Source organism: Oncorhynchus kisutch, linkage group LG20 (genome assembly GCF_002021735.2).
Source record: "Oncorhynchus kisutch isolate 150728-3 linkage group LG20, Okis_V2, whole genome shotgun sequence".
Taxonomy (NCBI): Eukaryota; Metazoa; Chordata; class Actinopteri; order Salmoniformes; family Salmonidae; genus Oncorhynchus; species Oncorhynchus kisutch.
Window position 1 is genome coordinate 46,325,258 of NC_034193.2, and position 16,594 is coordinate 46,341,851.

General features: G+C 43.1%; 1 protein-coding gene across 3 annotated transcripts in view; it reads left to right on the plus strand.

Moving 5' to 3' along the window:
- Positions 1–16,594, plus strand: part of LOC109865961 (VPS10 domain-containing receptor SorCS1) — a 163,786-nt gene that overhangs the window by 95,613 nt on the left and 51,579 nt on the right. For all 3 annotated transcript variants that reach the window (XR_004204514.1, XM_031799698.1, XM_031799699.1), the window contains exon 4: positions 12,327–12,485. Coding sequence is in view for 2 of the 3 variants with exons in the window: in XM_031799698.1 (XP_031655558.1) it covers positions 12,327–12,485 (159 nt within the window). In the remaining variant the exon portion in view is untranslated. The remainder of the gene's footprint in view (positions 1–12,326; positions 12,486–16,594) is intronic.

The window sequence follows — 16,594 nt, forward strand, 5'->3', positions numbered from 1 at the left end:
CCTTGAACTGTCCTCAAAGTAGTAAAGACAAACTCTTTAGAAATGTTCCCATCACTTCCCAAAGAAGTGCAAATGAGGGTACGTACAGATGTAGGACCTTCTTTTGATCAGTCGTTTGCTGAGAATTTTCCTGCATGGCAGGAAATGCAAACTTGTAGTGTATTCAATGTTTAAAAAGGCTTCTAAAGGTTGTAATTTCCACTTTAGAATGTTTAGCGTGCTAGCAACTGGAACTGCCATGGGACCCAACTGGCTCTAGCATGATAGTTTAGCGTGCTAGCAACTGGAACTGCCATGGGACTCAACTGGCTCTAGCATGATAGTTTAGCGTGCTAGCAACTGGAACTGCCATGGGACTCAACTGGCTCTAGCATGATAGTTTAGCGTGCTAGCAACTGGAACTGCCATGGGACCCAACTGGCTCTAGCATGATAGTTTAGCGTCCTAGCAACTGGAACTGCCATGGGACTCAACTGGCTCTAGCATGATAGTTTAGCGTGCTAGCAACTGGAACTGCCATGGGACCCAACTGGCTCTAGCATGATAGTTTAGCGTCCGAGCAACTGGAACTGCCATGGGACCCAACTGGCTCTAGCATGATAGTTTAGCGTGCTAGCAATTGGAACTGCCATGGGACCCAACTGGCTCTAGCATGATAGTTTAGCATGCTAGCAACTGGAACTGCCATGGGACTCAACTGGCTCTAGCATGATAGTTTAGCGTGCTAGCAACTGGAACTGCCAAGGGACCCAACTGGCTCTAGCATGATAGTTTAGCATGATAGCAACTGGAACTGCCATGGGACTCAACTGGCTCTAGCATGATAGTTTAGCGTGCTAGCAACTGGAACTGCCATGGGACCCAACTGGCTCTAGCATGATAGTTTAGCGTCCTTGCAACTGGAACTGCCAAGGGACCCAACTGGCTCTAGCATGATAGTTTAGCGTGCTAGCAACTGGAACTGCCATGGGACCCAACTGGCTCTAGCATGATAGTTTAGCGTGCTAGCAACTGGAACTGCCATGGGACCCAACTGGCTCTAGCATGATAGTTTAGCGTCCTAGCAACTGGAACTGCCATGGGACCCAACTGGCTCTAGCATGATAGTTTAGCGTGCTAGCAACTGGAACTGCCATGGGACCCAACTGGCTCTAGCATGATAGTTTAGCGTCCTAGCAACTGGAACTGCCATGGGACCCAACTGGCTCTAGCATGATAGTTTAGCGTCCTAGCAACTGGAACTGCCATGGGACCCAACTGGCTCTAGCATGATAGTTTAGCATGCTAGCAACTGGAACTGCCATGGGACTCAACTGGCTCTAGCATGATAGTTTAGCGTGCTAGCAACTGGAACTGCCAAGGGACCCAACTGGCTCTAGCATGATAGTTTATCATGATAGCAACTGGAACTGCCATGGGACTCAACTGGCTCTAGCATGATAGTTTAGCGTGCTAGCAACTGGAACTGCCATGGGACCCAACTGGCTCTAGCATGATAGTTTAGCGTCCTTGCAACTGGAACTGCCAAGGGACCCAACTGGCTCTAGCATGATAGTTTAGCGTGCTAGCAACTGGAACTGCCATGGGACCCAACTGGCTCTAGCATGATAGTTTAGCGTGCTAGCAACTGGAACTGCCATGGGACCCAACTGGCTCTAGCATGATAGTTTAGCGTCCTAGCAACTGGAACTGCCATGGGACCCAACTGGCTCTAGCATGATAGTTTAGCGTGCTAGCAACTGGAACTGCCATGGGACCCAACTGGCTCTAGCATGATAGTTTAGCGTCCTAGCAACTGGAACTGCCATGGGACCCAACTGGCTCTAGCATGATAGTTTAGCGTGCTAGCAACTGGAACTGCCATGGGACCCAACTGGCTCTAGCATGATAGTTTAGCGTGCTAGCACGGCGCAATTTACCATCCTTCAGCTGGTGGAGGTAAACACTAGCACGGGAGTGGTTCCTCATCTCACTGTTCTTCATGGGAGACAATACAGGCGTGATCTGAGTCAAGGCGAGTTAGCCATGCTCTGGCTGAAGGAAGGGAGTAGCTGTGCATGTGGTGGTAAACGTGATGGAAGCGAACAACCTAACGGTGGAAAAAATATAGAACATCTGTCAGCCCTAAGGCACAATCTACAAATGAGAGCGAGGCAAGAACACTAAGGCCCATGAGCAGGCTGGGAGGGAGGGAGGGAGGGAGGGAGGGAGGGAGGGAGGGAGGGAGGGAGGGAGGGAGAAGCCAATGGAGAGAGAGAGAACCCCTTGGAGTGCTTCCGCAATCTCACACAGATCACATCTCATGACGCCACATGCGATTAATCTTACATTCCATTATGATTTATTAATGTTCCACGTATCGTGATTGTTTGAGACAAAGCAAAATCAAGGTAGTGGCAAAACGGCATGCTTCCTTGCCCTTCAAGTAGACCTACCTCAAACGGTGTTGTGTGCCTTTCCTTGTATTACCTCATTATTATGTGATGCAGTGTAGAGGGTCTGCACTCCAAAAATATCATTTACATATTTTTTTCCATTCTAGAGGCAACAAGTGCAACGCAAACAGGATTATCATTAATATGCTTAATATTATGCATCGATCCCCCACTAGCTCCGACTAGCTTGTTGTACACAACACTCCACCATATCTTCCAATGTGTTTTTGTGTGTGTGTTGGGAGGTAGGGGCTAGGATGGGAGTCATAAAGCCCCAATTACCGTCAGTGTGAAGATGCGATGTTAGTGTTGGTGAGATTCCGGGCCGGGCCGGGGTGCAGTGGAAATGTCAAGGTGGCAGTCAATTAGTCTCGACTTCAAATGCCTGGGCTCGAGAGACAGTACTTGTGTTTAATAAGGAGAGTTCAAAGTGTTGCAGCACCTGGTTGGCTGGTAAAAGAGAAGAGAAGGGCTCATTACGTAGTCCAGAATAGAGAGCTGTAATACCGTATGCAAAGACAAGACAAAGTTTTAAGGGAGTGATCAAATACGGGTGAAATGAAGAGGTGAACTAATGACGAGGTAATAATGATACGGCCAAATCCAAAAAGATGGTCCATGCACCATTTGCCGCAGTGTGTTCTCACTTGTTCAATGTCCCTCTTTCTCTTCCTCCCGCTTGGCACCCCTTTAATTTTGGTGAGACCTTTACCCGAGCATCCCAAGTCTCCCGGCTGACATTTTTATTAGCCTCTTATGAAGACTTCACCTCTTTTCCCACGCCAGACCTTGTCCCTGCTTGACTGCCCTTTTGCCCATAGCCTCAATCAGGCGTCTACTCGGTCTCCCATCCAAAGCAAGACCTGGATTGTGTTCGAAAACGGACTGAAACCAAGGAAGAGACTACCTGGGACGTGTCCACTAAGAAATGCTCATTTTAGTTTTCCGTTGTAAAACATTTTAAAACCTGCCCTAAATGAACATAACCCTGTAGTTAAACCCATTCAATCCCTTTCCATTGCTGACATGTTCTCCGTAAATAGGTTATGCCCTGGGTTCAAAGCAGCAACCGCGAGATAACTCCTTAGGTAGATCTTTAGTAAGCGCTAGGACAGTACATTGTATTAGCAGATGAAGAAAGTGAAGTCCATTAGGAAGAAATGATCTCTCCAAGGCACTGCGGGGCTTTTCATTAAAGATGTATTATCTTTCCTGGGTCTTAGTGAGTGTGTTACACTGAGATTTCTCACAAAGGAAAGAGGAGGCCATTTTTATTCATTCCAGACAGGCATACAGAGGAAATTGAAGCCATTCTGTCAGTAATTAAAATGCACGGTGGACAATTATCTCAGTTGCAATAGCGTTATTAAGATACAATCTTAAGACATTAATATAGAATGTCCATGTGAATATTGGAACATTTCACTCACAGTAGATAGATGTACATTCTGATTTACTGTAGTTCAAGAGCAGTATGTCTTATAAGATTTACGCAATATGATCTTGCTGCCTTTTCTCCTGCCAAGTTGGACGGTTTCTATTCATGATTTTCCTCATGAAAAACCCCTACACTTCCTATCCATCAAACTCAAACGTATTTGCTGGGGAGTTTTCTTCTCTTTTTGGACACATTTTGGAATCGCCCTAACTCCAAATATAAATTGGACTATCTGACCGGCTGATGCAGAAAGAACTGTCGAATGTTTTGAACAGAGGAAATGATTTAAAAACTCTGGGGGGGTCCATGGAGGTACTGCAAGGGTACTGCGAAAATATATTTTTATTTAATTTAATTTAATGAATATTGCTTGCAACAACAGAATAAACACATTTAAAATGACATACCTACAGTAGAAAATAGGATATTATCTCATTTCTAATGATGCCAACTTTATTTCTCAACTCCTAATATTGAGCAAGTTACACTCATTGGAGCCAATTACACTCACTGGACTATTTGACATAGGCTTTGAAAAGCACCTGTGTTAAAGGCTACCAGTGCAGCAAGTGACGCTGGCTGCTGGTATGCTTTCTCAACTTGGACATACAGTTTCTCCAACACATGGCGAACCTTTGTTTAACCAGCTGAACAGCTGCTCTTAGCCACTGGTGCAGCAGAAACTCCCGCAAGCTCTGGGGGCTGATGAGACCGTCCAGCTCACACCTAGAGTGGGGATAACAAGTATTTGAAACACTGCCGATTTTGCAGGTTTTCCTACTTACAAAGCATGTAGAGGTCTGTAATTTTTTTTATCATAGGTACACTTCAACTGTGAGAGACGGAATCTAAAACAAAAATCCAGAAAATCACATTGTATGATTTTTAAGTAAATAATTTGCATTTTATTGCATGACATAAGTATTTGATCACCTACCAACCAGCAAGAATTCCATCTCTCACAGACAGTTAGTTTGTCCACTCATTACCTGTATGAACTGCACCTGTTTGAACTCGTTACCTGTATAAAAGACACCTGTCCACACACTCAATCAAACAGACTCCAACCTCTCCACAATGGCCAAGACCAGAGAGCTTTGTAAGGACATCAGGGATAAAATTGTAGACCTGCACAAGGCTGGGATGGGCTACAGGACAATAGGCAAGCAGCTTGGTGAGAAGGCAACAACTTGGCGCAATTATTAGAAAATGGAAGAAGTTCAAGATGACGGTCAATCACCCTCGGTCTGGGGCTCCATGCAAGATCTCACCTCGTGGGGCATCAATGATCACGAGGAAGGTGAGGGATCAGCCCAGAACTACACGGCCAATGACCTGAAGAGAGCCGGGACCACAGTCTCAAAGAAAACCTTTAGTAACACACCACGCAGTCATGGATTAAAATCCTGCAACGCACGAAAGGTCCCCCTGCTCAAGCCAGCACATGTCCAGGCCCGTCTAAAGTTTGCCAATGACCATCTGGATGATCCAGAGGAGGACAAGGAGAAGGTAATTTGGTGTGATGAGACAAAAATAGAGGTTTTTGGTCTAAACTCCACTCGCCGTGTTTGGAGGAAGAAGAAGGATGAGTACAACCCCAAGAACACCATCCCAACCGTGAAGCATGGAGGTGGAAACATCATTCTTTGGGGATACTTTTCTGCAAAGGAGACAGGACGACTGCACCGTATTGAGGGGAGGATGGATGGGGCCATGTATCGCGAGATCTTGGCCAACAACCTCCTTCCCTCAGTAAGAGCATTGAAGATGGGTGGTGGCTGGGTCTTCCAGCATGACAACGACCCAAAACACACAGCCAGAGCAACTAAGGAGTGGCTCCGTAAGAAGCATCTCAAGGTCCTGCAGTGGCCTAGCCAGTCTCCAGACCTGAACCCAATAGAAAATCTTTGGAGGGAGCTGAAAGTCCGTATTGCCCAGCGACAGCCCCGAAACCTGAAGGATCTGGAGAAGGTCTGCATGGAGGAGTGGGCCAAAATCCCTGCTGTAGTGTGTGCAAACCTGGTCAAGAACTACAGGAAACGTATGATCTCTGTCATTGCAAACAAAGGTTTCTGTAACAAATATTAAGTTTTGCTTTTCTGATGTATCAAATTCTTATATCATGCAATAAAATGCAAATTAATGACTTAAACATCATACAATGTGATTTTCAGGATTTTTGTTTTAGATTCCGTCTCTCACAGTTGAAGTGTACCTATGATAAAAATTACAGACCTCTACATGCTTTGTAGGTAGGAAAACCTGCAAAATCGGCAGTGTATCAAATACTTCTAAATTTCATGTTTTTCAGAAATGATTTTGACAGTAACCCTCCTTTTTTAATTTCCACATCTAACAAGTGAAGTGTTTATTGTCCAATCTAAATAGTAGTAGGTTAGTCAGACAGACTATATAGTTGTCATGCATTTAATTAGCCTATTACCGAGCAGTGCCGGCGGTAGCCCGCCTCATCTTCCTCACCTATTTGGCTATCAAAAGTTCAAAACAGTTAGGTGAATCAGGTCGGACTCAGATGGAGAGTGAGTGCATTGTTGATGGTGGATGAACAAAAAGCCAAGTGGTCCACAAAAACGCAGCAAAAAAAGCTTTATTTGACCAACCTCATGCCAAATGACCACCTTGTCCTCGAATGAGGAAACACCAGGTGGAAGCTAATAGGACTAGTTATGCAGCAGCTAGCACTAGCAGCCTGACAATCCAGACTGAGACCTCACTGCCCGGGCCCTGCTATAAGAGTGGACTTATAGCAGGGCCCTCCTCTTCTTCCTCCCTTTGCGAATAGTGACAAGTTCCTCTAGTGAGAGTGTCGAGCCTCCACCTCCTCCTCCTCTCCCAGAAAACCAAGCTGACGGTAAAGCCTATGAGTGATGAGACGGATAGCCCACAGCGTGGAGTCCGAGTTCCAGTGTGTAATATATATATAGGCTACCATGCTAAGTACTGTATATAGCTATAGATAGGCTAGTAGGCTAGACTGCATTGTCTGTATAATGAAACAATCCCTAGTAAGCTATTGTTTTGATCATTGGCATTAATAGACTGGTTTTACGTTCTACCCAAGCTGCACGAGAGCGCGAGGACGGCAAAGGTAGGCTTTTAGGGCTACAGGACAGTTGTATCCTATTTAAAAACATAAATTGGTTACTGATTAGTATGTTGTTGCATGGAACATTCATTTCACAATCTGCATCTTTTGAATGTCCGACTTTAATGACTGAGGTAGTAAATACATCATTGCAACCAGACAGCATTCTAAACAGCAGCATTGCAACACTGTAGGCCTATAGCTTAGTAAAACATAAGTGTTAGGCTCAACATGAGAAAATGACAATCCCCAAAAATAATACATGTATCCATTAAAGCAAAGTTATAGGCTACTACAAGCACTAGCACCAATCTGATAGCCTATCGATAGGCAGCCACATAGACGTTGGACAGCGATCGGTAGTCTACACTGACTTTGTGGGGGTCCAGAGAAACTGCGTTTGGAGTTCCACTTCCTCTTCCAATTATAATGTGGGGTTGAAGTCAAAATGTAGAGAAACCTCACCAAATATATTCATTATAAAATGTGAATTACTTCTCCTTGCCATTATCATTCATCTGATGATAAGACAAGACATGTGAAAGAAACACGTTTTTGCTAACATATGATGAGGGTTCCTGGGTCGCTGGCTTGCCTGGGAGGGGGGTCCCTTGAAAAGAAAAGGTTGAAGACCCTCGGTCTAGTTATGTTGGGTGTTGTGTAATTGTTACTTGGGCCACTAGATGGTGGCTGATTCATGGCTTCTACACTACTCTGCTGCTCTTCAGACGCTCTCTACAAGGCGAAAGAGACAATCAAGACTGACTTTTTTTGTCTGAGGAGTTCACCTACTGGTCACCAACCGTCCATGGGATGACATTAGTCGAACAAGCAACTCCTATTGAGCAACTCCTATTGTTTTCCGTTCAACAACAAATGCACCTGCTGCTCGTTTACAGGAAGTAACATCTGTCATGTTGCCCATTCAAACTCTCATAATCATGTCTGGGTAGTCAAACTAGTTGCAACATGTCAGCCTAAAAGTGGGGGTCTGTTGTTAGGAGCTACAATTTAGTGAGTACTACTTTCCCTCTACTCCTCTCCATGAACTTCCTTGAAATCTTGCCATTTGAACCTCCTATAGTGCAAAGAGAGTATATTTGTCGCTGGGGCACCGACTGTGTTACGCTTGGATTTAGAGAGAGGCTTCACAATCCAATTACTGTGACTGGGGTGAAATGGAAAATATGGGCCTAATTTCATTAATATTCTATCACTGAGTATTTACTGCTGCACGGCTATTAACTCACTGTGTTATTCATCGCACACTTCTTAAACGTCTTGCAGTTGGTGGCTGCTTCATTATCCTTTGGTCATTTTGAACCTCTTTGGCTTCATAAACTAAATACGTGCACACACACACACACACACACACACACACACACACACACACACACACACACACACACACACACACACACACACACACACACACACACACACACACACACACACACACACACACACACACACACACACACGCACATACGTATACACACACACACAGTATATACTGAGAAGAAATATAAACTCAACATGCAACACACACACAAATGTAGCAATTCCATGCATGCCCTCTCTTTTCCCTGTGCCCCATTTGGACATGCATTTTCAGAGTTGTTTTGACCAGAGTGTGATGGTTTCTTGAAATTTCCATTGGAAACATTGATTGAATCAACATGTTCAGTCTGTCATTTCCTGCCTAAACATGACACCGTAATGTCATGTTGTGTGAAGAGGATGTTGACATTTCCATGCAGTTTTATAGAAATCCGTTCAATTACAAGGTGAAGCTCCAAGATGGCGTATCTAAAGATACAGCTATGTCTAAGCAAACAGTCATGTAATTACAAGGTAAAGCTCCAAGATGGCTTATCTAAAGATACAGCTATGTCTAAGCAAACAGTCATGTAATTCTGCATGATGAGGACGTTGTTGACATTTTTATACAGTTTTATATAAATATGTAAAATGACAAGGTAAAGCTCCGAGCTAACATAAGTCTAAAGGCTTATCCATGTTAAGTGAAGTTGAGTATTTAGATAAAAGTATAACTGCTGAATACTTGGCAACTTCATTGCCCTGTTTACCACTCATGGTTAATGTCATCTTATGAAGCGGGAATATAGTATTCAACACAACTCCTACAGGATTCATTCCCTCACAGCCACATCTGTCCAACTCTTCCCCTCATTTCTCTCTCATCTGAAGGTTATAAGTGGAACTAATCAGATACAACCACATCCCCGAGAAGCTCACCAGAATCTTCGTAATCCATTTCCACGTCGCACTAGGATATATCCATTTCCATATTCCAAAAACATATTATTGAAATAAGTTGTTGTGAGTGTTCCCCGAATTGATGAAACTGCTTATAATCCTCCCTTCACAATAGCTGCATTAGCTTACATAGGCTAGGCTAGAATAGGGCTGTATCACAATAGCTGCATTAGCCTACATAGGCTAGGCTAGAATAGGGCTGTATCACAATAGCTGCATTAGCCTACATAGGCAAGGCTAGAATAGGGCTGTATCACAATAGCTGCATTAGCCTACATAGGCTAGGCTAGAGTAGGGCTATATCGCACTAGGGTGTTGTTTCCATATTTATAGGAGCAGACAAAAGTTTTTATAGTGCCCAGAGTTAAAATACTGTCTCTTACAAAGTGTTAATTGTGAATGGAATGTAAAAAAGAAACCTTGTTGGGTGCTACATTTGATATTTGATTGGATCGGTCAGCATGTGGATCACGTATGGCGCTACGCTAGCTAGCTCACTGTGATTGATGAACTTGTGTTTGGGGTCGGCCCACTATAGCTACCATTACCATGCATAGTTTGACAAATGACTTCGCAAGCTTGAGCAGGCGCGGCTGAGACTATGTTATATAGCCAATGGTTCCTGCTGGAAGTGTATTGGGCATTTTAGCTCATGCCCCATTCCCAAATCCACCGCTAGTGATGGTAATCAGGGAAACTTAGGAGATTTGTCAAATGGGGAAAAGCTGAGAAAGTGTGATAACTGATTGGAAAGACAGCTGTCATGTGACACAGGGGAACCTGTTAAAATCACCTTGGGATGTTGGTTGAAGGTTGTGTCTCCCTACTGACACTGAAATTGTGGACACTACTAGGATGGATGAGTTAGAATAATATATACCAATCAGTTCATGGTTTTATTAACACACACACACACACACACTCTACTTCCTTCCCACTCTGCTACTGATAAGGGGTTATGTAAGTGTTCAGGATGACTGATTCAATTACATTTGCTGCTGATTATATCTTTTGATATATGTGTTTTTGTTCTCATTTGGCACAATCACAGGGAAAAAATTGTGAACCTCCAAGAAAAGAACAAAGCTTGTGGGAAATTAGAGCTTTCAAAGCCTGACTGAACAGAGCGCAAGAGAAAGAGAGACAGGGAGAGCAATCTGAATGAGTTACCCATACACACTCGCTACAAGATAGGCAAAAGGTGTTTTAAAAGACTGTCTGTACAACAGTAATTAGGATCTAGCAGAGCGGAACACAGGTTTATAATTGAGATATCTAACAAGCGGGAGATGACAGTGAGTCTAAAGATGCCAATTTAGAACCACAAATGACTGACATTATATCTGTTATTAAATGTAGACTTTATAATCAAATCATATATTTGAATAATTATTTTATTTTTTACAATCGTGCAACTTAAAACTCTCAAGCTGCCTATCACATGGATTCAGTGGTGGTTGGCGACGTTTAAGATGAGGGAGGATGAGCATGGCCTTATTTCTGTTATCAGCTCAATGTAAAATCGATAGGTTTAGGTTACTACATGATACTAGAATTTTCCCTATTCCCATCATGAGGTTGCTACAATCTAACCTATCAATGAAAGTTTACAACTTAGTTGCAAATGTCGAGAGGAAAATTGGAGTAATCAAGGTGACAGTGACACATTCAATACTTTGCACACTCTTGACTGTATCTAGTTGATCTAGGGTGTAATCATTAGTCAAACAGTTGCAAACAAGAGTTTCTGTTTGACAAATTCAGGTATGTTTATCCCTGTTTCGTTAAGTTTGCTTCCGTTTAAGAAATGTTTTTCCAAAAAATCGGCGAAATGAATAAACCTTAAATCACATTCAAACACAGTTCACTTTCATAGTAGCCACATACAAACAGCATGATCATTTTGCTCATTGTATAATTCCTTCTCGCATCTACACGCTCTCCTCCGCTCACATTTTCCCTTCGCTTGTGGACTTCAGTACACAACACATTAGCTGTCTGTGACCAGGCGAAAAAACCTTTCTAAGCCAAACCTTCATATTGTAACCGCCAACCGCGACACACGGCCTACATCATTGTCACCATATTAACTAACGTCATAGTCAACATGGTTACTAGAACTAACATGTTAGTAAACCTGCTACAATCATGCAGTACAGTGTACAGTCAGCAAGCAGTTTAGCAGTTACACTGATGGTGCCTGGTAGCAATATATTAATAAAACCAAAAGCTTACCATGACTTGGCAGAGTTCCAGTGTTGGATAGCCATAGCCAGCTAGCTAACATAGCATCCATCTCTGTTTGAGCTGGGTGTTTGAGCAGGCTAAACTAGCTAGCTGCATTCGCTAGCTAAGTGAAAGTGAAAAAAATACAACAAAATATAGCTCTCTCTCTCTTGCTTCTTCATTTTTAACTAAATTATTTTGTTAAACTGTTCAACTATTGGCTTTCTCTTTCTTTGAGTCTACTACTCACCACATTTTATAAACTGCCATGCTAGCTAGCTGTAGCTTATGCTTTCAGTACTAGATGAATTCTCTGATCCTTTGATTGATTGGGTGGACAACATGTCGGTTCATGCTGCAAAAGCTCTGATAGGTTGGCGGACGTCCTCCGGAAGATGTCACAATTACTGTGTAAGTCTATGGAAGGGGGTGATTTTGTATTGAAGTCGTTGTACCCAGAGGAGGATGGAAACTAGCTGTCCACCGAGTCCATCATGGTGCTACCCTACAGAGTGCTGTTGAGGCTGCTGTAGACCTTCATTACAAAACAGTATGTTTTAATAAACTATTTGGTGACGTGAATACATTTAGTATAGTTTTATCTAAAAGGGATAACTGTTTTAATGTTTCACAATTTTTTTATGATATTTACTGAGTAGGATGGTCCTCCCCTTCCTCTGAGGAGCCTTCACTGCATGGATTACCAAAATATATACCATTTAAATCTTTATCCAACACTGATTAAAACGAAGCCTCACTGCCAAGCCAACTATAATATCTCCCATTCTTCCAGGACCCTCCATGGCTAGCTCTGATTCTATTTCTGTCTGCTCTCATTCAGATCATGCTTCTGACTGACCCGGAGGTGGAAAGCAGCCTGCTGATCAGCTCCGATGAGGGAGCCACCTATCAGAAGTACCGCCTCAGCTTCTACATCCTCAGCCTTCTCTTCCACCCCGAGCAGGAGGACTGGATCCTTGCCTACAGCCATGACCAGAAGGTAAGAGGAGAGGGAGGAGAGAGAACTGACTGACACACGCGCGCACACACCCACTCAGAGATCACTTAACTCCTGTATCTGGTAGCTAGCTATAGTCTCTTTTTGTCATCAGAGGCTTTCTGTCTTTTGTCTGTTTTGCCCTCTGTCAGACATCAAAACAAGATGAGCTGTTATGAATGATTTTTTTCCTTCTTTTTTTCGTGTCAAATCGTCAATTGGCAACCCCATCCCTTATGGGATTAATTGACACATAAACAAACATTATAATAATTCACTATGGTAATTAAATGATAATTCTTCTGAGTCAGGCGGTGGGGTGAGGGATGAGGTGGCATCAGTTGGGGACTGGTTGCTCTGCAGTTGAGTGAGTCGCGTTACCATGGTGAGAGAGAGAGAGACTTGATTAGCATATTTTGTGGATTGCCAGTGGATTTAAACTTATGATAGCCCTCAACTAAGAAAGTGAGTGGGTTTTAAACTATGAGGGTTGATGATTGTTGAATCTATTTAATATATTGGAGTTTAGACAAGTGGCAAAGTCAAGTGTTCATAACTTACGCAACGATTTGGTTTATTTTAATAAATTGAGTATCTGTGGCTGAGACTAGAGCCATGTACTCTATACCCCATATACTCTATATATAGTGTCATATACTCAATCTACTACATATTGCTGTATATGGAGCCATACACCGTATATAGTGCCATACTGTATTCTCAATATTCTCCATATATTCCATATATGGTGCCATACACTCAATATACTCAATATAGAGTCCTACTGTATATGTGGCTCAGGTGGCCCTACATGAGGATTTTACGATGCAGTTTGGGGACTTTAGAGGACGAATCCCTAAGTCCCTTAAGCTCCTCATCCGTTAAATGTAGGCCCGGCACCCCTTCCAATAACTTTAGGAGAAAGAAAAACCAACAGAGGTGAACCCCGATAAACAGTCATATGCACCTTAACAAAGGCTAAACGTGTATTATATACCCTTAGACCGAGCGTTTGACTAATTCCTTTTCACCATGACTCAGGGGTTTGATATCCCCTACAGTATTTTCGGGAAAAGGCATCAAAGGTATAACATATGTGGCGATGAATCATCAAGATTCTAGTCCAAGGGAATGAAGCGTTGCCGTTTTAAGAATAAATAACCGTCTAATATATGAGACGCCGTCTGATGATGGTAATTACTGATGAACTACTGAGGCAGGAGATGGTAATATGTAAAATATATATTCCAGACCTGCGATTTATAGCAATTTTGAGAATGACCATTACCATTAATAAATGCCTTGCTTGCAGCCAGAGCCATTTGCGCCTAATGTTTCACATCTGATAAATAATGAATGTTTCTCTTTTCTTTCCTGAGGAGGTACTTAGTGTAACTTGGGAGGTGTTTGGCTGTAGTTATAAGATGCACCTGGCCATGCATATACACTGAGTGTACAAAACATTAAGAACATCTTCCTAATGTTGAGTTGAACCCCCCCCCCCCCCCCCCCACTCTTCAAGGTGTCGAAAGCATTCTACAGGGATGCCAGCCCATGTTGACGCCAATGTTTCCTACAGTTGTGTCAAGTTGGCTGGATGTCCTCTGGGTGGTGGACCATTCTTGATACACCCAGGGAATTGTTGAGCATGAAAAACCCAGCAGCGTTGCCGTTCTTGAGACAAAGCAGTGCGCCTGGCATCTACGACCATACCCCGTTCATAGGCACTTAAATCTTTTGTTTTGCCCATTCACCCTCTGAATGGCAGACATACACAATCCATGTCTCAATTGTCTCATAGCTTAAAAATCCTTCTTTTACTTGTCTCCTCCACTTCATTTACACTGATTGAAGTGGATTTAACAAGTGATATCAATGAGTGATCATAGCTTTCAACTGGATTCACCTGGTCAGTGTATGTCATGGAAAGAGCAGGTGTTCATAGTGTTTCGTACACTCAGTGTATACAGCATACAGGTTTAATATATGTGCGTACCTCTCGTTCTGTCTCTCATTCTTTCCCTCTCTCTTCCTCCTTTTCTCTCAATCTCAATCGCTCACTCTCCTTACCTACCCCCCTCTCTACTTACCTGACTACCCAGACTCCTTGCTCCAGCTAAATGCTACGCCACGCCCACGAGCGTTAGTTTATTCTCCGCAATGAGTCTGAATCCGAGTACATCCCAGACGATTTCTTGAATGCAAACAAATTCTATCCATTTTGATTGGTCCCAGAAATCGATGGGTTGGGCCAGAGCCAGAACACACGTGGGTAAAGCAGTGGGTTTGAAAACGGGCTTTGATCACCTGATTGGTTAGAAATGATCCAATCACTGATGACTTTGTTTTGTACAACACCCCTCATTTTGACATCACGACAAATAGCTTCAATGATGGCAGTCTCAGACGAGCAGTGGAAGAATTCAGTTTGAGTCGTCAGGCAACCTCTCTACCTCCCTCCCTTCCTTCCTTCCTCACTCCCTCTCTCCTACTCCTGTCTTTCCCCTTTCCTTCATTTATCTTGCAGTGGTCCCTTAGAGCTATTCCTCTTCATTATTTGCATTATTTGCATGTCTTAGATTGAGGGACTTCTAGAAAACACACACACACACGCACACACACACACGCACCCACACACACACAGAGAGAGAGAGATCACTTAACTACTGTATCTGGTAGCTAGCTACTGTCTCTTTTGTCATCTGAGGCTTTCTGTCTTCTGTCGGTTTTGGCCTCTGTCAGACATCAAAACAAGGTGAGCTGTTATGAGTCAGGTGGAGGGTAAGAGTGAGGGGTGAGGCAGCATCAGGGGACAATTTTTTTTCTGCCGGTGAGTGAGTGGCGTGACCATGGCGAGAGGCTATTGTCTGACTCATTACTCATATTCAGATATGACAAAGAGAGAGGGAGAAGAGAGGGAGAAGGAGGGAGAAAGAGCGATTAGACGAGTTAGAGACTCGATTGGTGTCGGTGGATGTAAACTGAAAGTAGCCCTGAAGGTAGCCCTGAACTTTCCAGAAAGCGAGAAGCATTCACACAATGGGTTGATGATTGTTGACATAATGACACTAGACTGTGTAATATGTTTAAGTTCAACTGAGTGGCAAAGTCAAGTAGTCATAACTTACTCAAACTGATTTGCTCATACTTGAATAAATTCAGTTCTTGTGACTGAAACCGCTCCATATATAGAGCCACATACTCCATATACAGTGCATTTAGAATGTATTCAGACTCCTTAACTTTTTCCACATTTTGTTACGTTACAGCCTTATTCTAAAATGGATTAAATAGTTATTTTTCCTCATCAATCTACACACAATACCCCATAATGACAATGAAAAAACAGGTTTTTAGAAAATTTTGCAAATGTATTAAACACCAAAAACTGATATCACATTTACATAAGTATTCAGACCCTTTACTCAGTACTTTGTTGAAGCTCCTTTGGCAGCGATTACAGCCTTGATTCTTCTTGGGTATGACGCTACACGCTTGGCACACCTATATTTGGGGAGTTTTTCCCATTTTTCTCTGTAGAATTTCTCAAACTCTGTCAGGTTGGATGGGGAGTGTTGCTGCATATCTATTTTCAGGTCCAGAGATGTTTTATTGGGTTCAAGTCCGGGCTCTGGCTAGGCCACTCAAGGACATTCAGAGACTTTCCCGAAGCCACTCCTGCGTTGTCTTGGCTGTGTGCTTCGGGTTGTTGTCCCGTTGGGAGGTGATCCTTCGCCCCCAGTCTGTGGTCCTGAGCGCTCTGGAGCATGATTTCATCAAGACACTCTCTGTACTTTGCTCCGTTCATCTAGTTTCCCAGTCCCTCTACTGTGAAGCATGGTGGTGGCAGCATCATGCTGCCAGGATATTTTTCATCTTTGTCATTGTGGGGTATTGTGTGTAGATTGATTGAGGGGAAAAAATGATTTCATCCATTTTAGAATAAGGCTGTAATGTAACAAAATGTGGAAAAAGGGAAACGGTCTGAATGCTTTCCAAATGCCTTGAATAGTGCCATACACTCAACATACTTCATATATTTCATAGAGTCCTATAGATGGCCCTACATGAGGACTTTATTTTGCAGTGTGGGGACTTTTGAGGACCAATAC